The sequence below is a fragment of the Bicyclus anynana genome, chromosome 5 (assembly GCF_947172395.1).
Source record: "Bicyclus anynana chromosome 5, ilBicAnyn1.1, whole genome shotgun sequence".
NCBI lineage: Eukaryota > Metazoa > Arthropoda > Insecta > Lepidoptera > Nymphalidae > Bicyclus > Bicyclus anynana.
In genome coordinates this window covers 10,607,590-10,624,633 of record NC_069087.1, presented here as the reverse complement: position 1 = coordinate 10,624,633, position 17,044 = coordinate 10,607,590, and the positions used below count along the sequence as shown (strand labels likewise).

The following is a 17,044-nucleotide window of genomic DNA, read 5'->3' as shown; positions in this document are numbered from 1 at the left end:
AGCTTTTGTTAGATCTAAAATTTTATTTACAACTGAAATAATACTCTATAATTATATTTTATTTATTATATTCTTAAATAACCACAACTTTTAGAAACTCTTTGGTTTGGGAAGCATGTTCAAATAAATAGAAAGAAAAAGACAATATTTTTATCTGTCTAATACTGATATATCAGAAACGAGCTAAAATACGTAAAAATGTGTGTTTTTGTACTGAAAACCTAAAACGAAGAAACTATTGATTTCAACGTCGGTGATGTTCAGCTTAAAGACTAATATCTCAAAAATCATCTCTACGAACATGTATACAGCAGATTAGTTAAAATTTAGGTACTTATAATTAACTAATCTGTGCTAACAATAAAATTTCATGAACATGAACTAGTTTTCGATGGAATGCGCGTGCAAGCGGGACGACTAAGTGTGTTGACCAATCGGAGGCCGCCATGAACACCACAATTACACGCTGAAAACGCTGCTAATTATACGCCATGAGAGACCTCTATCGTCGCGCGCACTTTCAATACAACGTCCACTGGACGCGCCGCTGTTCTATATTTGCGGTCTGAGGGTTAAAGCCGTCTGTGATTGTTTATTAGATACAAATATGCCATAGATCAGGGTTTCTCAAAGTGGGGTACGCGAACTCCTAGGGGTTCGCCATTCGACGGCAAGGGTTCGCGACAAGATTTACATACTGATACTGAGTCAGAATAAAGGTTGTCCATTTGAATCCATTTGCGACAAGAAATAAGCACACCCAACACATTAATATTACAAAGACATTTATTTTTTTACTTAGTGAGTTATTCAAATAAAAACCTTATTTTTTTCAATACTAAATTTTTGTGTGTGGGGGGGGGGGGGGGGTTTCCCCCCGCTGTCACTTGGAAATTTTAACAGCGGTTCGTGGAGCTGAAAGTTTGAGAAACCCTGCCATAGATGATCCTCGGTTATCTAAGTTATTAAGAAATTGGCCTAATCCACTGGTCACACATCAGACGATGTAAAAAAAAAATTGTAACTGAAGTTTTCTTCAGGATAACATCCCATAATAGATGTTATTGAGAAACTATCTTTATTACCTAAATAAATAATAAAATGCAGATACAATATGTAATACTTTTGTATAGTATTATGGTATTTTATATATTAAGTATGTACTCTTGTTAACAGATATAAATTTAGAACAACACCCCGCTTGTTACAAATTCCAAATCAAACATCCACGTGTTACTACAGCACTAGAGAAATTCGGGCATAAATGTCACATTTACCCTGACTCCTTGGAAAATGAAATCGCGAACGCAATCTAGTACTCTAATCATGCTCCACTCAATTTCCCCAACTATTAACACAGACAGATACAATATTTTATAACATGCATTGACCTCTTATAATTAGGACGCACAATCATGTATAAAATTTGGCCAATTTTGCTTTGACAGTTTTATACCTAAAGGCCTATAAATATAGTCCCATCCAATATTCAATAAAATCCCAAATTCAGAGCAAATTCAACCTTAAGGATCGAGTTTAAGGTTGAATTTGCAAATGCGACTACTTGAATTGAGTGCCAAGAACTCATTACGTTTTTTGGTCGATGACTGTGCATCCACTTTTAAATAGGAGATCGATGCATGTAAGACATGCTCCACACAAATTTCTACGCGTTTCCACACAAACTGATCTCAATTTTTCCAAGCTTTATTTAGAGTATCTAGCCCTTTAGGGCTTTGTGGAAAATACTTTTAAAACACACCAAAATATCGATAGCATTAAGTACAGACGTTCCTTTACTTTGCGACACAGATGGCTCCAGCTACGCGGCACTTATTGTCCATATTATGTAGAATGTAGATAATGAATGCGTGCGGTCTATCGTGATTTGAAGTTCAACAGCTTGATGAGCATGAGGCCTGCAATGGTGGCGGCCGCGACACCGATGCCGGCCTTCCACCACGAGGAGTTGTCGCCGGCGAAGCTCGCGAAGTGCTTCAGATGTCTGTGGAATGGAAGTTCGTTATACCTCATTTCAGAAATTAAGTCAGTCTCAAACGGTGAAGGAAAAAACATCGTAAGGAAACCTGCACGCCAGAGAATTTCTCAATTCTCTGCGTATGTGAAGTCTGCCAATCCGCATTGGGCCAGCGTGGTGGACTATTAGCCTAACCCCTCTCATTCTGAGAGGAGACTCGAGCTCAGCAGTGAGCCGTATATGGGTTGATAACGACTATACCTCATTTACACTCCCGCGCGAGCGGCCTAACGAGCCGCTAGGCGAAGTACGGGGCGAGTATGTAAAAAGCCTCAATAGCTCATTGATAAGAGCGGTTGGACTCATTACAGAGGGCCGGTGGTTCAATCCTCACCCCGTTGGTCTATTGACGTACCCACTCCTAGCAGTCTTTCTCGACTAGTTGGAGGGGAATGGGAATATTGGTCATATTATAAACAAAAAGGCAAATTATAAACATTAAAAAAAAAAAAAAAATGCGCTCGTAGTTCGCCACTCGCGGCGCTCGCGTTTAGTGCGGTTGCTATTAGGCACGCGATGCGAGGACGCGTCGAGGTACGAGACGATGTACGAGGCGCGAGTGTAATTGAGCTATTACAGAAGGTATAACCAGTGGCATTAATAGCAATAGAGTGACGTGCTTAGTGGATCAGACCTTCGATTCGGAGGGCGTAGGTTCGAATCCGGTCCGGGGCATACACCTCTAACTTTTCAAGTAAGCACATTATAAGAAATTAAATATCACGTGTCTCAAACGGTGAAGGCAAAAACATCGTGAGGAAACCTGCATACCTGATAAATTTCTTAATTCTCTACGTGTGTAAAAAGTGACAATCTCCATTGACCCAGCGTGGTTGACTATTAGCCTAACCCCTCATTCTGAGAGGAGACTCGTGCTCAACAGTGAGCCGAATATGGGTTGTTAATGATTGTGATGGTGATGTATGTGAACAGAGTATCTTGCTGTATGTGTGTACAATTGTACATATAGTATGCAGGGGCGTGCACTTCATAGAGGCATAAATGCACTGTATACCCTAGAAATGTTGTCTAAGATAGTACAAATACTAAGTAAAGAATTTAATAAAAAAAAAAAATTTTATTCTTTACAAATTAGTCCTTGACTACAATCTTATCTCATACTCTAGATGTGCATACCTTAGGCCAAAAGCCTGTGCACGCCACTGATAGTATGTACACATATACGCGTAGAAACCGTCTAAGGTATGGGTAGAATAAACATCTTCAAAGTTAGCCTGCTTCCAGCTTAGACTACATCACGTGAGATCGCAGTTAAGACTAACTTATCTTCGAAAAAAGTACATAATGACACTTCTTCCCCGTGTTTACGTCTCTACGAGAAGATTAGTCTTGTTCGATGTTCTTGGCCTGCTGCTTGGCATCAACGCCATGTTTGGGGTGCTATTAATCCATTCACATTCACACTAATCACCATTAAAGACGTATGTTTGTGTTTCAGCAAAATTATAGTGAAAATTACTGACCTGTGTTTGCTGAACAAAATCCATGCTGCTTGAAATTGACTGACCAAGACATAATTAAAATAACAGTTTACAACAATTCTATTTCCTTTGGAATTAAATTTCTTAGTGACTATGGCATAATTATAAAAAACAAATTATTCAAATTAAACATTTCTCGAGTACGATTTATTTTAGTAGGGGTCTTCTGGGGAGATCCTACCGCCTTACTTATTTTTATCGCTCAGCAATAATATTAGCAATACTAACATGGACATGACATTCGGTGGACATGTTTGGCGGTGAAACTACTGGCATATGAGCAGTGGCGTAGCTAGGCAACCAAGGGCCCTGGTGTAATTAAAAAAAAATGGGCCCCACTACCGTCATACATATTCATCAGCTCGTTTTCGTTTTCGAAATTTTCTAAGTTCGATTGTGATTTTCTGGTAAGGATGCAGCGGGCCCCCTGAGCCTATGACGGTAGCTACGCCATTCGGACATGCGGTTTAACATTGATGCCTCAGGTTGAAGGGCGAAGCTTGCTACGTCCTACGAAGTGTTGCTGTATTGTAAGAATGGCTTTCCACCTAATATCAGGTGGGTTTTCCATCAGCTTTTAATATATATTCAATATTCATTTATTTAAATTAGGCTTAGTTTACAAGTCCTTTTGAAAGGTCAGGTATATGTCTAAATTTAATTTAGTCTAATGGTGGTAATAATAGTCGAAAACTTAGCCAAGCCGAGCCGTGATAGCCCAGTGGATATGACCTCTGCCTCCGATTTAAATCCTAAACTAAATATTATTCCTCCTCTACAAATTACCGAAAATTCTCTCACATCATCCACAGAAGAGCAGTGTGAGGTCTTAGCAGAGGCTTTCCTAGCTAACATGAATATAACAAGTAGTTGGTTCAGCGAATCTGAGGCAGAAGTTGCTGAAGCAGTTACCAAACTAAATGTTGTAAATTCCATAACTATTAAAGACCTCGTTAGACCATCTCAAATTCGTAAATTATTAAATAAACTTAAGTCTCGTAAAGCTCCTGGTATCGATGGTTTAAGTAACATCTTACTCAAAAATTTGCCACAGAAATGTTTGGTCCTCCTTACTAAAATTTTCAACGGATGCCTATTATTGAACTACTATCCATCCCAGTGGAAGGTTGCAAAAATGATAGCAATAAAAAAACCAGGAAAGGACGCATCATTAGCCTCAAGTTATAGGCCCATTAGCTTGCTACCCAGTCTGGGAAAATTATTCGAATCTATCATTTTAACGCGTCTTCAGAAAGTTACAAATAATTTGATCATAAACGAGCAATTTGGGTTCCGTCGTTATCACTCAACTACGCACCAACTAGCACGTGTGGCTGAGCATGTGGTACATGGCTTGAATCAGGGCAAATGCACTGGTATGATCCTGCTGGATATCGAAAAAGCCTTTGATTCGGTTTGGCATGAGGGTCTTCTACATAAACTAATAATAAACGACGTTCCCACCGGCCTCGTCAAACTAGTTCAATCGTACTTGACAAACCGATCTTTCGCAGTCATTATAGACGATCACAAATCGTCCTTGAAATCTATACCAGCCGGCGTGCCCCAGGGTTCTATATTGGGCCCCTTTCTCTTTTCCCTTTACCTAAATGACATACCAAAACAACCACATACGCATCTCGCTATTTATGCAGACGATACAGCCTCCTACACGACTTCTGAGGACTGTGACCTCATAGTAGGACGCCTGCAGCTTTCCTTGGAGTTGCTAAGCAGTTATTTTAACAAATGGAAATTAAAACTAAACTCTGATAAAACAGAGAGCATAATGTTTACCAGAAAACGTACTCTTCCCACCAAGACAATAAAAATAGGGAACCTTGTTATCCCCTGGAAGCGCCATATTAAGTATCTTGGTGTTTTAATTGACAATAAGGTTAATTGGTGTAAAAATATTGACAGTCTAATCTCCAAAGGGACTAAAGCTATCAACGCACTGCACCCAATCTTAAGTCGCAAATCTAAGCTGAGTGCAAAAACAAAATTAAAAGCTTATTCCACTTTAGTGAGACCATGTATAACATATGCAGCCCCTGTTTGGTGTAGCATCTCTGAAACAAGATACTGCAAATTACAAGTTATTCAAAACAAGGCATTAAAAATTTCATACAATACGCCATTTAGAACTAATTTAAAAAAACTACATGATCAGTTAAAATATCCGTTGCTAAAAGATTACATCCTTAAATTGTCTCGTAATTTTTATGTACATAATAACCCCATTCATCCTAACATTTTGGTTTCGTCAATAGGTCGTAGTAGACTCAAAACTTTATCGTACGCATCGACATACAATAAATATAGACTGCCCCATCACTATTTTCTCGGTGATTCATAGCAATAAGTAATAACAAGCGACCGGTGGCGCGCTCGTCACTGATCCGTTCGCTCAATATATTTGTGCATTACCCGCAAAAAAAAAAAAAAAAAAATTAAGTTCATTTCAATAATATACAATAAATACCATAGTAGAATAAGTTACCATCTGTAAAATTACTTCTGTGTAATAATATAATTAATAGAAATGTACATGTATTATAAGTGCTTGCAACAAACGGGCGCTTAGCAGTGGTAGGTTGGTACCTGCATGTCTCAAGTTAATATTAGTTTATTACTTTGTAAATTATGTCCCAATTGTTTTTCCTGCCATTATTCTAAATGTTTATAAAGGTGTGTAAGCCTGTACAAACAAATGACCATAGCATGTTAGCAATAAGAAATATTTATAAGTCTATTGTTCTAACAACACTGTTACAATATATTATATAATAAAGACATTTAAAAATCAAATCAATCAATCTGCCTCCGATTCCGGAGGGTGTGGGCTCGAATCCGGTCCGGGGCACGCACCTCCAACTCTTCAGTTGTGTGCATTTTAAGAAATTAAAATATCACGTGTCTCAATCGGTGAAGGAAAACATCGTGAGGAAACCTGCACACCAGAGAATTATCTTAATTCTCTGTGTGTGTGAAGTCTGCCAATCCGCATTGGGCCAGCGTGGTGGACTAATGGCCTTACCCCTCTAATTCTGAGAGGAGACTCGAACTCTGCAGTGAGCCGCATATGGGTAGATGACGTAGGTACTACTATAAAAAGAGGATGTTGATAATGTAGAGTCATAGAGTGTATCAGATTTGAGTGCCATTCTGAATTCGTTAACATTACAATTCATGAATTTGTTATTTGTTATAGCAAAATTTTACCGAGCTAGTAAGATGAAAAATAAAAATTTCTTTATTAATTAACACTAGCGGACGCCTAAAACTGTTCGTGTGAGTTTTTTTCTTTTTTTAACCCTTACTGCATTATTGCTTTTTTACCGACTTTAAAAAAGGAGGAGGTTCTCAATTCGACGTGATGTTTTTTTTTTGTTACCTCATTCTTTTGTCAATTACTAACCAATCTAGAAAAATTCTTTTTTGTTTGAAAGTTCCAGATTGATCCCATTTAATTTTCATGAAAATAGATTCAGTAACTTTGTGTTAAAATCAAATTAAATGAAATACTTCTTTGAAGAATGTGTTAAAAATATTTTAGGTATATAAAGTTTATGTTTATACAAGCGGACGCCCGCGACTTCGTCCGCGTGGAATTCAGTTTTTCACGAATTCCGCGGGAATCATGGATTTTTCTGAGATGAAAATTAACCTAGGTGTTATCTACTTCTAGAGTAAAATCTATTTCAAATTTTAGTCATCTCCCTTCAGTAGCCGCAACGTAAAGGAGAAACACACACACACAAACTTTCGCCTTTATAATATTAGTGTGATGTATTGATAGATGAAAATGTTTTTACAACTTTCACAACAATAAATGTATCCTGTCAAGCCAATACTTACGGAAATGCAGCCATAGTCGCGAGCTTGACGAACACGTCGTGTTTGTTCTCTTTGATATTGAAACTCTGCGGCGCCAACAGCTGATACTTATTGCAGAACACTTCGGGCTGCAATATGTACTCTTGTCTGGTGATCATGTGGTCACCCTTTGTGCCCACGATTAATACGGGAATGTGACTTTCGGCGAAATATTTCTGCAAAAAAAATATTGTATATGAAAATAAATATTAAATCCTAATATATAAATGCGAAAGGTCATTCATCACGAAATTTTGAAACCGCTTGATGTACAAAGATGAAATTTGGCAGGGAGGTAGTTTATGGTTAGTAAGCATGCACGGATTTTGCAATATGGCCGGATTGAGAAGGTCTAAGAGCGGACGAAGTCGCGGGCGGTCCTCTAGTAAATAAGTAAAGGAGAAGGATGTGTTTTGTATGGAAGGTCGGCATTACATTTTTTGACATTTGGCTAAATATAAGCTAATATTTTTAAATTATATCAAATAATATAGTTTATTTGGCTTGTAAAACAATTGAATAGTTTGTATGGAAAGTCCATCATTTTTAAAAAAAAAATTTAAAAATTGGTACGTGAAGGGAACCTAACTGCCCTACAGGGGTTAAAAAGGATTAAAAAAATCGTTTTGTTTTTTTTATAAAACATGCTAAAATATTAATAGAGGGTTAAGTTATCGATGTCCACGCGGGCATCAGCTAGTCAAAAATAATCAAACGGAGTCACACTCACGATGTATATCCTGGCGATGTACTCGAAGGAGCGGCTGGCGGTGACGTCGTACACGAGGCACGCCACGTCGCAGTTGACCTCGTGCGGCTGCAGCGGGTCGGACACGCGCGCGATGGGGACCTCCCGCAGCACCAGGTACTTCTCCTGCCCGTACACCAGCACCGTGTTGATGCAGCTGCCGCTCTCGGGGCTGCCGCCGTCGCCGCGCTCCTGCGAGTGCGGCTTTATTTTCTGAAATTTATATTTTTTTTTTTTGGTAGACAATGTATGTGTGGTGGTCACACACACATAGATTGTAAATGAAAATGCTACTTAAGCATTTTCGTAATTATGACGAAGTCAATACGGGCGGTTTGTCGCCAGTCGTTACCTAACCGTTGTAACTGATAGTCAATATAAGTGTTTTATCAGTGGAGCCTACTATTATTTATCATCCCATAACCGCTACCCGGGACACGACATACCTTACTCAAACCCAAATATATAAGTATCCAAATAGTACTAAAGTGGTACAAAAGTGGTGACCCCGACTCGGTTTTATTAGCGGTTATTTTTGCACGGGTAGCAACACGTAACGACTCACACATTGGAATCCAGAATGGCAGACAAGGTGACAGAAAATGCAATGCCTATGGTGGCCGCAGTACGGAGTGCAAGGAGTGATTCTCCAGATGTAATAGCGGAGATCCACAAGCTGGGCGAACGACTAAGAAAAATTGAAAATTCCCAGCGTAGCGGTGGGAGAAGCCGATCACGGTCACACGGCGCGCCACGTACGCGCAACACTAGCGGTAGCAGGAAGAGGACACCGGCAGATCCAGACTGGCTTTGCTACTACCACTATAAGTTTAGAGCCCGAGCACACAAATGTGTTCAACCGTGTACGTGGAAGACATCGAACCAGCCTACTAGCAGTGCGGAAAACTAGCTTCGGTCCTGTCTGCGGCGGGAGGCTGTGACCCGTTGATAAATTACCGCTTGTGTATAACTGACGAAAACAGTAAATTACGGTTTTTAATAGATAGTGGTGCTAATGTGTCAGTGTTACCCCGGTGGGCAGTGCGCGAGAAAAATAGAGCGTGCGAGGACTATAGACTGTATGCCGCGAACGGTACACCTATTAAGACATTTGGGTTGCATAGTTTAGTATTAAATTTAAAGTTAAGGAGAGCATTTCGGTGGACATTTATAGTTGCTGACGTTAGACAGCCTATAATAGGAGCCGATTTTTTAACTAAGTATAAGTTAGTGGTAGATTTTTTCCATTCACCAGGATTTACACACTTGTGACAAAGTATTTATCAGGAACGACGCGGTGCGTAAGCCTCTCCAAGCGCCTTACGACGGTCCGTACCGAGTAATTAGCAGGACAGAGAAAGTTTTTAAGGTCCAATTACCCACACGTCAGGTTATAGTTTCTATAGATCGGTTGAAACCAGCTTATATTTTGGAGGAAAACGATAATCCCCAAAATACTATTTCGTCAAAAACTACGGAACCGATTTTAAAAAAGAAAGTCACAGTGTGTACGGTCCCTTATAATACCAACGGTGTAAAATGCAAAACAACGAGCAGTGGTCGCGTCAGCCGCGTACCTGCACGTTATGCTTAGTTGCATTATTGTTAATTGTTTCGTCATGTTTATAATTTTAAGAAATTAGTTGTGCAATGTTAAAGTAAAAACCATATTCTGCTTAAAGTAATTGTATTTGAAGGTGTTCTACAAAATTGTTTACATAATATTACACTTATACAAAATTTACATTGTCATTTATATGTTTAAATTTTTTTTGTTGTTAGCTTTACAGAGTTCATTAGTTTAAGTGTAACAAGTGTATGCTCCTCGTGAAACGTTTTGTCAGCATTGTGCTTATAGTGTTAAGAATGAAACACCCCTATACTTCCTATACATTGTTTTCTGTAAAAAAAAAAAAAAAAAGGGGGTGGAATGATGTGGTGGTCACACACACATAGATTGTAAATGAAAATGCTACTTAAGCATTTTCGTAATTATGACGAAGTCAATACGGGCGGTTTGTCGCCAGTCGTTACCTAACCGTTGTAACTGATAGTCAATATAAGTGTTTTATCAGTGGAGCCTACTATTATTTATCATCCCATAACCGCTACCCGGGACACGACATACCTTACTCAAACCCAAATATATAAGTATCCAAATAGTACTAAAGTGGTACAAAATATGTATAATGTGTGCACCTCCTACGCTCCCGTCTGTCGTTGTTACCCGCACCTCCCTCGCCCCTCTATTGTTATACCCTCCTGTTGGTGATGGAGCAAGACTAGGGGTGCCTTAGCGTGTGATTTGAAGGTTTGGTAAAAGGAAAATACTTGTTTGAACTTTGGAATTACACATTAAAGACAACAGCCGGCGTTACGTTAAGAGACGAACTGGGCGATACAAAAAAGTCGCTGCACGGCGCTGGCGTCGCCTTAAAATGTGTTCCGTTTAATGCATAAAAACATATACATATGAGTACAACAGGTTTATACATAGTGGTAAGTACATTATTATTTTATTTATATTAACTATTTTTATACTTATTTATTTCTATCCTAAGCTAATTTATTACATAATATAATTTATTATGTTACAGGTGCTGTGTCGGCAACACCTCCCTTCTATCGTCGTACCCCTGTACTATAGTTGAGAGCTCATAGTCCAGGATCCGGTGAGCATTTTTACAATAGGAATGATGACTATGTTTGAATATATTGATTTTTATTATACATTCGGGTAAATAATCAATATTAACTAATATGTAAAAAACAAAGATTGACTGGATGTTTGCAAAATAAATAAGGTTATAAAATTTCAAAATGTTTTAAAAATATTTTATTGAAATTTCATACTTTTAGCTTTCTATTATATTAATTATATAATAATTTTCGTAAATATAAAAGATGAGCGTCTCATCAAGATGAAGATACTCATTGAAAATTAACTTGATAGTAATCAATTGTAAAAATGCTCCCCAGATCCTGGACTATGAGTCCTCAACTATAGTACAGGGGTACGACGAGAGAGGGGAGATGTGCGGGGTATCACGATAGAGGGGCGAGGTAGGTGCGGGTTAGGACGACAGAGAGGAGCGTGGGAGGTGAGTACACGTGCACTTGCTAAAGAATGAGTGCAGCAGAAGTATTTTTGGAGTTCGATTTTTCATATATGTATCGCCGGTATGAAATATAGGTAGTAAAATTAGATGAACGAATGACAGCTTTTTTGTGCACAACCTATACTGCGCACCTTTCACCGCGCCCGCAGCCTGCTGCTCCTCGGTTGCGCCTTTAATTTTTCAGGTGTAAGAGAACAAAAGCGAACAGTTTGGGTTTGTCAGATGGTGAACATCATTTCTTATGGGGTTTTAACATTTGCTTAATAAGTTTTTTATTTAGCCATACCTTGTGAGCGATGCCTAAAAAACTGCGGCATATGGAGGTCTTGCCGCACGACCTCGGCCCAATAATGTGACACTGGTACACATTCCTGCTCGACTGCTTCTTAGCTATGTCTACCTTTTTGTCCCTGGTTACTGCAAAAATACGTAAATGTTTTAGAATTTAAACTATCGTGAGTGTTATTCATATTAATTGATTATGAAACACGGCTAAAACTCACGTGATATTAGGTCGGAGTATGTCCTCTACTAGTTCGTTAGTAGAGGGCAAAGTTAGTTCGTTCGAAACGAAAGTCGTCGAAAGTTAGTTCGTTCGAAACTAGTACTCACTAGTTTCGAACCCATACAAACCCATGTTTAGATCGTGGGGCGATGCAAGAACCAGCTCATGACTAAGGGCCCCGTATGGGTTCGAAACTAGTCGGGCATACTCCGACCTAATATCACGTGAGTTTTAGCCGTGTTTCATAATCAATTAATACGTAAATGATGTTTATTAGTGACAAAGAGGCAGACAGCCTTGATGTGATATTAAACAATTAATGTACATTATTATTTTATATATTATAATTTTTAATAGCAACTGATTAGTTTCTTGCAGACTAAGCTTTTTAAATTTTGGTAGAGATTGCTTTCCAAACTGGTAGTAGAGCCACTTTTCACAACCCATATTCAGTTCACTGTTGAGCATGAGTCTCCTCTCATAATGGGATGAGTTAGGCTAATAGTCCACCAAAAACATAGAGAATTAAGAAAATTCTTGGGTATGCATGTTTCCTCATGATGTTTTTCCTTTACAGTTCGAGACACAAATGATATTTAATTTCTTAAAATGCACAAAGCTGATTAGTTTGCGGTGCATGCCCCTGACCGGGATTCAAACCTACACCCAGCGAATAGGGATGATGACAGTTTTTTAAATTGTATATAAATTAAGAGTACGCTAATAGTAAAGCAATTTTGTAAAAGGAACAGGATATCTGCGATAATTAATTTCGGAGCTACAAGGATTTAAAGGGCCAGATTTGCGGCGCTGCCGAGGATCCCTGAAAAACGCCGCATACAAAATGGTACGCACTTATGACATCGTAGGCAATTAATGATCGTTAGATTTGTATGGGCGTTTTAACAAAATTACTAATATCTTTGTTATTTCTGCGTTTATGTTTATAGTTCATATATTAAAAAATGCCACATTTAATGTAAGGAAGCTAAAACTGTATGAATTTTCATCTAATTACGATAAAATATTTTTAGTAGATTTTGAAATTTTATAATCTTATTTATTTTGCAAATATCCAGTCAATCGTTGCTTTTTCTGTATAAATTAGTTAACATTGACCTTATTTACCCGAATGTATCATAAAAATCAATATATTCAAACCTAGTCATCATCCCCATTGAAGGCAGAGGTCTACTATACTATCACAGCTTCAGAATTTTCAAAAATTGCTCTCTGCTTACTAAAAATTGTATTATAATGGCAATGGCTCAACTTAATTATAACTGTTACAGAGTTGTATACTAGAAACTATACTCACTGTGTATTGCTGATTTTTGTGTGTCATTTTCAATAAAGTTGTACCCTAAATATGCTAAATAAGCGCTTGTGCTCTGCAAGTCTAGTAATGTCATGAGGGTCCAGCGGCACATCCACCCTTGCAGAGTTACATAGCCCTGTTGATAACAATATTGTTACTTATAACATACTCCGGCCGCTCAAAGATTGCGTTTCTGACAGGTCATGATCGAATGGGACAAACATATTCAATTACAATTGCCTCGTTATTTTGTCTCATCTCTACAAAGGCAAACTTATTTTATATATATGTATTGAGTCATCATCATCATCATGTCAGCCGATGGACGTCCACTGCCGGACATGGGCTTTTTGTAGGGACTGCCAAACATCACGATCCTGAGCTGCCTGCATCCAGCGAATCCCTGCAACTCGCTTAATGTCGTCAGTCCACCTGGTGGGGGGTCGATCAACACTGCGCTTTCTAGTGTGGAGTCACCATTCCAGCATCTTGGGACCCTAACATCCATCGGCTCTTCAAACGCCCATAGCCACTTCAGCTTCGCGACTCATTGAGTATTGATAAACAAATCTTACCTTATCATTAGTTGGGACAGTATAACGTAAATTGTGCCAAGGAATACGAGGGCAATAGGAGAATACATTTTTCAATTCAGTTGGATTCAACATTCCATCTCTATCTTTGTCATATTTTTCAAATATTTGTGTCAAAAATTGTTGCCCTTTGTAAGAGAGTTCTGAAGTACACCCAATAGGTACTTTAATACTGAAATAAATGAATAATAGATTTAGTAATACTGTGGTTATAATCTGGACTACAGTCAGTCAAGTGACTTGCCAGCTATGAAGTTATATGTACTTTAAAACAAATAGAGACTGTGATGAATTTTGTCTACTACTATACTAATATGGAAAGATTTGATTTTGTTTGCATTGTTTTGGCTCTAAAACTAGGAGGCTGATTTTAAATATCTTTCAACATAGGAAAAATTTTATCCCTGTATTTCCACAGGAATTGGAACTATGCAGGTGAAACCATATGGCAACTGCTGATTGTTTTATATAAGCTGAAAGTTTGTCAGCAAGTTGTCCTATTATATGTTAGTAAATCTGGTATGCTCATTGATTTAAATATAAAAGTAATAGGCAGCTACCAGCGACCATATATTAAATTTTCAAAGAAATCTCAATAATGTAAACAACATACTTAGCATATAAATAACTGTGTGACAACTCCAGACTCTCATCATATCCAAACTTGCGCAGTACTGTCCATGTTGTTTCATTCCGTCCTCTTTGTATAAAAAGACAATGCAAGAAAATGAAGCCCTTCATTGTTATACATTCATTCTCTATGCCTCCAGCAATGTTTTGTGCAATCACAGATTTTACTTCATCTAAAACCTGATAAAATTCTTTTATTTAATATCAAAAATCAAGGTATAGACACCACACTTTGGGTACGAGCAAGTCTCGAGTTTAAATTGTGATAAGGTGGCATTATTTTCATCTAAATGAAAAAGCTATTTTGAGGCTGGTCAAAATTAATTTTATTAATGAATATAGTTATTATCTTGAGACAAACTTCATATCTGAGCCTTTTTGCTTGTGCAGTACAGGTGCGCCGGAATATGACAAATCAATAATTAATTTTTGACGGACTCAGTGGTGCAGTAGTATGTGTGGTGGATTTACAGTAGGAACTAGGTTAGATCCCTGGGCTGATTGAGGTTTTTATAATTGGTGCAGGCCTGGCTGGTGTGACGCTTCAGCCGTCGCTACTTAACACCCTACCGGCAAAGACTTACCGCCAAGAGACTTAACGTTCCAATATGATGTTGTGTAGAAACCGAAAGGGGTGTGAGTTTTCATTCTACTCCTAACAAGTTAGCCTGTTTCTATCTTAGATTGCATGATCACTTACCACCGGGTGAGATTGCGGTCAAGGGCTAACTTGTAAAGAATTAAAAAGAAAAATTATTGTTTCAATGACATACAATTGAGAGACATTGTTGACCAAATTTAATCATGTGTTACTTTTTGCACTATATTATTCTATATTTTAACAAATATAAATTAAATACAACTAATTTAACATACCTGCAATTGTAATGGAGTATCAAAACATTTCTTTTGGAACACAGTAATTTCATAATCATCTAGTAAGCCATCACCATCAATGTCACAAATTTTAAATATTCTTGTGAGAGCTTTTTTACATCTTTCAGTAAGCTACAAAATGTAAAAGATGTTAATATATAATTTATTACACAAATTAATAAATTAAAGTTTTTTCATTAATAAGCTCTCAGTTCTCAATACCTCTTGTTCCTCAATAGAGTAAATGGGGTGTATAGGGTGTAATACAGCTTTTTGTGCATTGTAAAACATTTCTGACACTTTTGTAAGTGTTTTTGCAGAACATGCTATACATGTGTCTACCTCTGGATACTCCTCAGCAATATCCCAAATATTCTAAAACAACATTACTCACTTTAAAAAAAATTAACATTGACAATAAAATAAAGTAGCAATTGTCAAAAAATGTGGTCACTGATGCAATAAAAAAATGAATATGCTCTTTTAAATACATGCTTAAACTAATTTGTTGTCCAACAAATTTCTATACCTATGATTGGTATTTTTAAAGATAAGCACTTTCACACCGTAACTCCCTCTGCAACTCTACAGGTTTTTTTTTTCCATTAGATGAAAATATACACTGTACTTATATGATTGTTCCATCCATTAAGTTGCAAGTAGACTTCCACATTTAGAATATTTATATTACTATTTATACAAGTAAATACAACATAGAATTACTTGTTATAGTTATAAACTTACATCAATAATGGAGTAGTCAATTAAATCTATTTTATTGCCAACAAGTATTACAGGCTTTCTATAATCTTCTGGACAATTGTCCCTGACAAATGGAAGCCAGTATGAAGCAATTTTGTTCAAAGTTTCCTGTCTGTCTACAGAGAAAACTAAACATATTACATGAGCTTTTTCAACTTCTTCAGCAACTTGTTCCAATGTTTGTTCCGCTACTGAAAAGAAAATTAAGTGAAGCTAATGACTCTGCTAGAATGGTGTAGTTATCCCGCTTTTTTAAAATTAAATAACAATTTTTTTTAAATATGAATTATTGACTTTTATTCTATTTTCAGAAAATCAATACTAATTGTGGAAATGAGTCTGTCTGTCTGTATATTACCTTTTCACAACTAAACGGCTGATGAATTCAACTGAAAAGGTGATTTTTTGTGTAAAGTTAAATGGGACTTGGGAGCAGAACATAGGCTACTTTTGACCATAAAATAAAAATAGTAAGGGGCGAAATAGGGGTTGAAAGTTTGAATGGAAAGTCCTTCATTTTTGGTTACATATTCGCTATTCGCAGACGAAGTCGCGGGCGTCCGCAAGTATAAATATAAAACAACTAATATTGCCTACAGCTTCTGTTGTGCAATATTCTTAAACTTACGGCAGACATCGATTATATTGGTCGGTACTTGCTCCGGTGTGACATCTGCAGGGATTGTGATTTCTTCTGCTTTTGGAGGCACATTTTCAGCAAACTCTTCGGTTACTAGTGAAAGTATTAAAGAAGTTTTACCAACACCAGGTTCTCCTAATAAAATTATCCGAACTGTACGGGGAATAGATTCAAACACCATTTTTATAATTTTAAATGCTATATCAGGACATTATGTAAGTGTTTCAAAACACGTTGTTCTGAGAAAATCATAAATAATAAAATTTAGGTTTTAATTATTTATATTCATATTATATAAGTACTCATTTGTTTTTAAAATTATTTTAAATACTAAAAAATCTGCAATCTCAATGCCGAATTTACTTTTTTTTTTTTTTTTTAATTTATTTTACGGCCTTGGATACAAGTCCTTATAGGCCCTGCTTTAAATATTA

General features: G+C 37.3%; 1 protein-coding gene across 2 annotated transcripts; it reads right to left on the bottom strand.

Annotated features, from left to right (window-relative positions):
* Nucleotides 1–3: 3 nt before the first annotated feature.
* LOC112052970 (mitochondrial Rho GTPase) lies at nucleotides 4–16,799 on the bottom strand. Of its 2 annotated transcripts, XM_024092232.2 has the most exons (12): nucleotides 16,599–16,799; nucleotides 15,953–16,161; nucleotides 15,431–15,583; nucleotides 15,209–15,340; nucleotides 14,316–14,512; nucleotides 13,685–13,874; nucleotides 13,110–13,245; nucleotides 11,573–11,703; nucleotides 8,150–8,380; nucleotides 7,402–7,595; nucleotides 3,523–3,561; nucleotides 4–2,005 (listed from the first exon to the last, which is right to left on the bottom strand). In XM_024092232.2, exons 1-12 carry the CDS (start codon nucleotides 16,789–16,791, stop codon nucleotides 1,879–1,881), a joined length of 1,932 nt encoding a protein of 643 aa, XP_023948000.2. In that variant the 5' UTR covers nucleotides 16,792–16,799; the 3' UTR covers nucleotides 4–1,878. The 2 variants fall into 2 exon arrangements, with proteins under 2 accessions (XP_023948000.2, XP_023947993.2); XM_024092225.2 differs by lacking the exon at nucleotides 3,523–3,561.
* Between the last annotated feature and the right edge of the window lie 245 nt (nucleotides 16,800–17,044).

Bases quoted from the DNA above. Each gene is read 5' to 3' on its own strand.
- LOC112052970 (XM_024092232.2), bottom strand. From the start codon at position 16,791: ATGGTGTTTGAATCTATTCCCCGTACAGTTCGGATAATTTTATTAGGA. The intron at 16,162-16,598 runs GTAAGTTTAAGA...TTTTCTTTTCAG, and splicing joins CAATATAATCGATGTCTGCC to TAGCGGAACAAACATTGGAA. The intron at 7,596-8,149 runs GTGAGTGTGACT...TTTTTTTTGCAG, and splicing joins ACATCGCCAGGATATACATC to AAATATTTCGCCGAAAGTCA.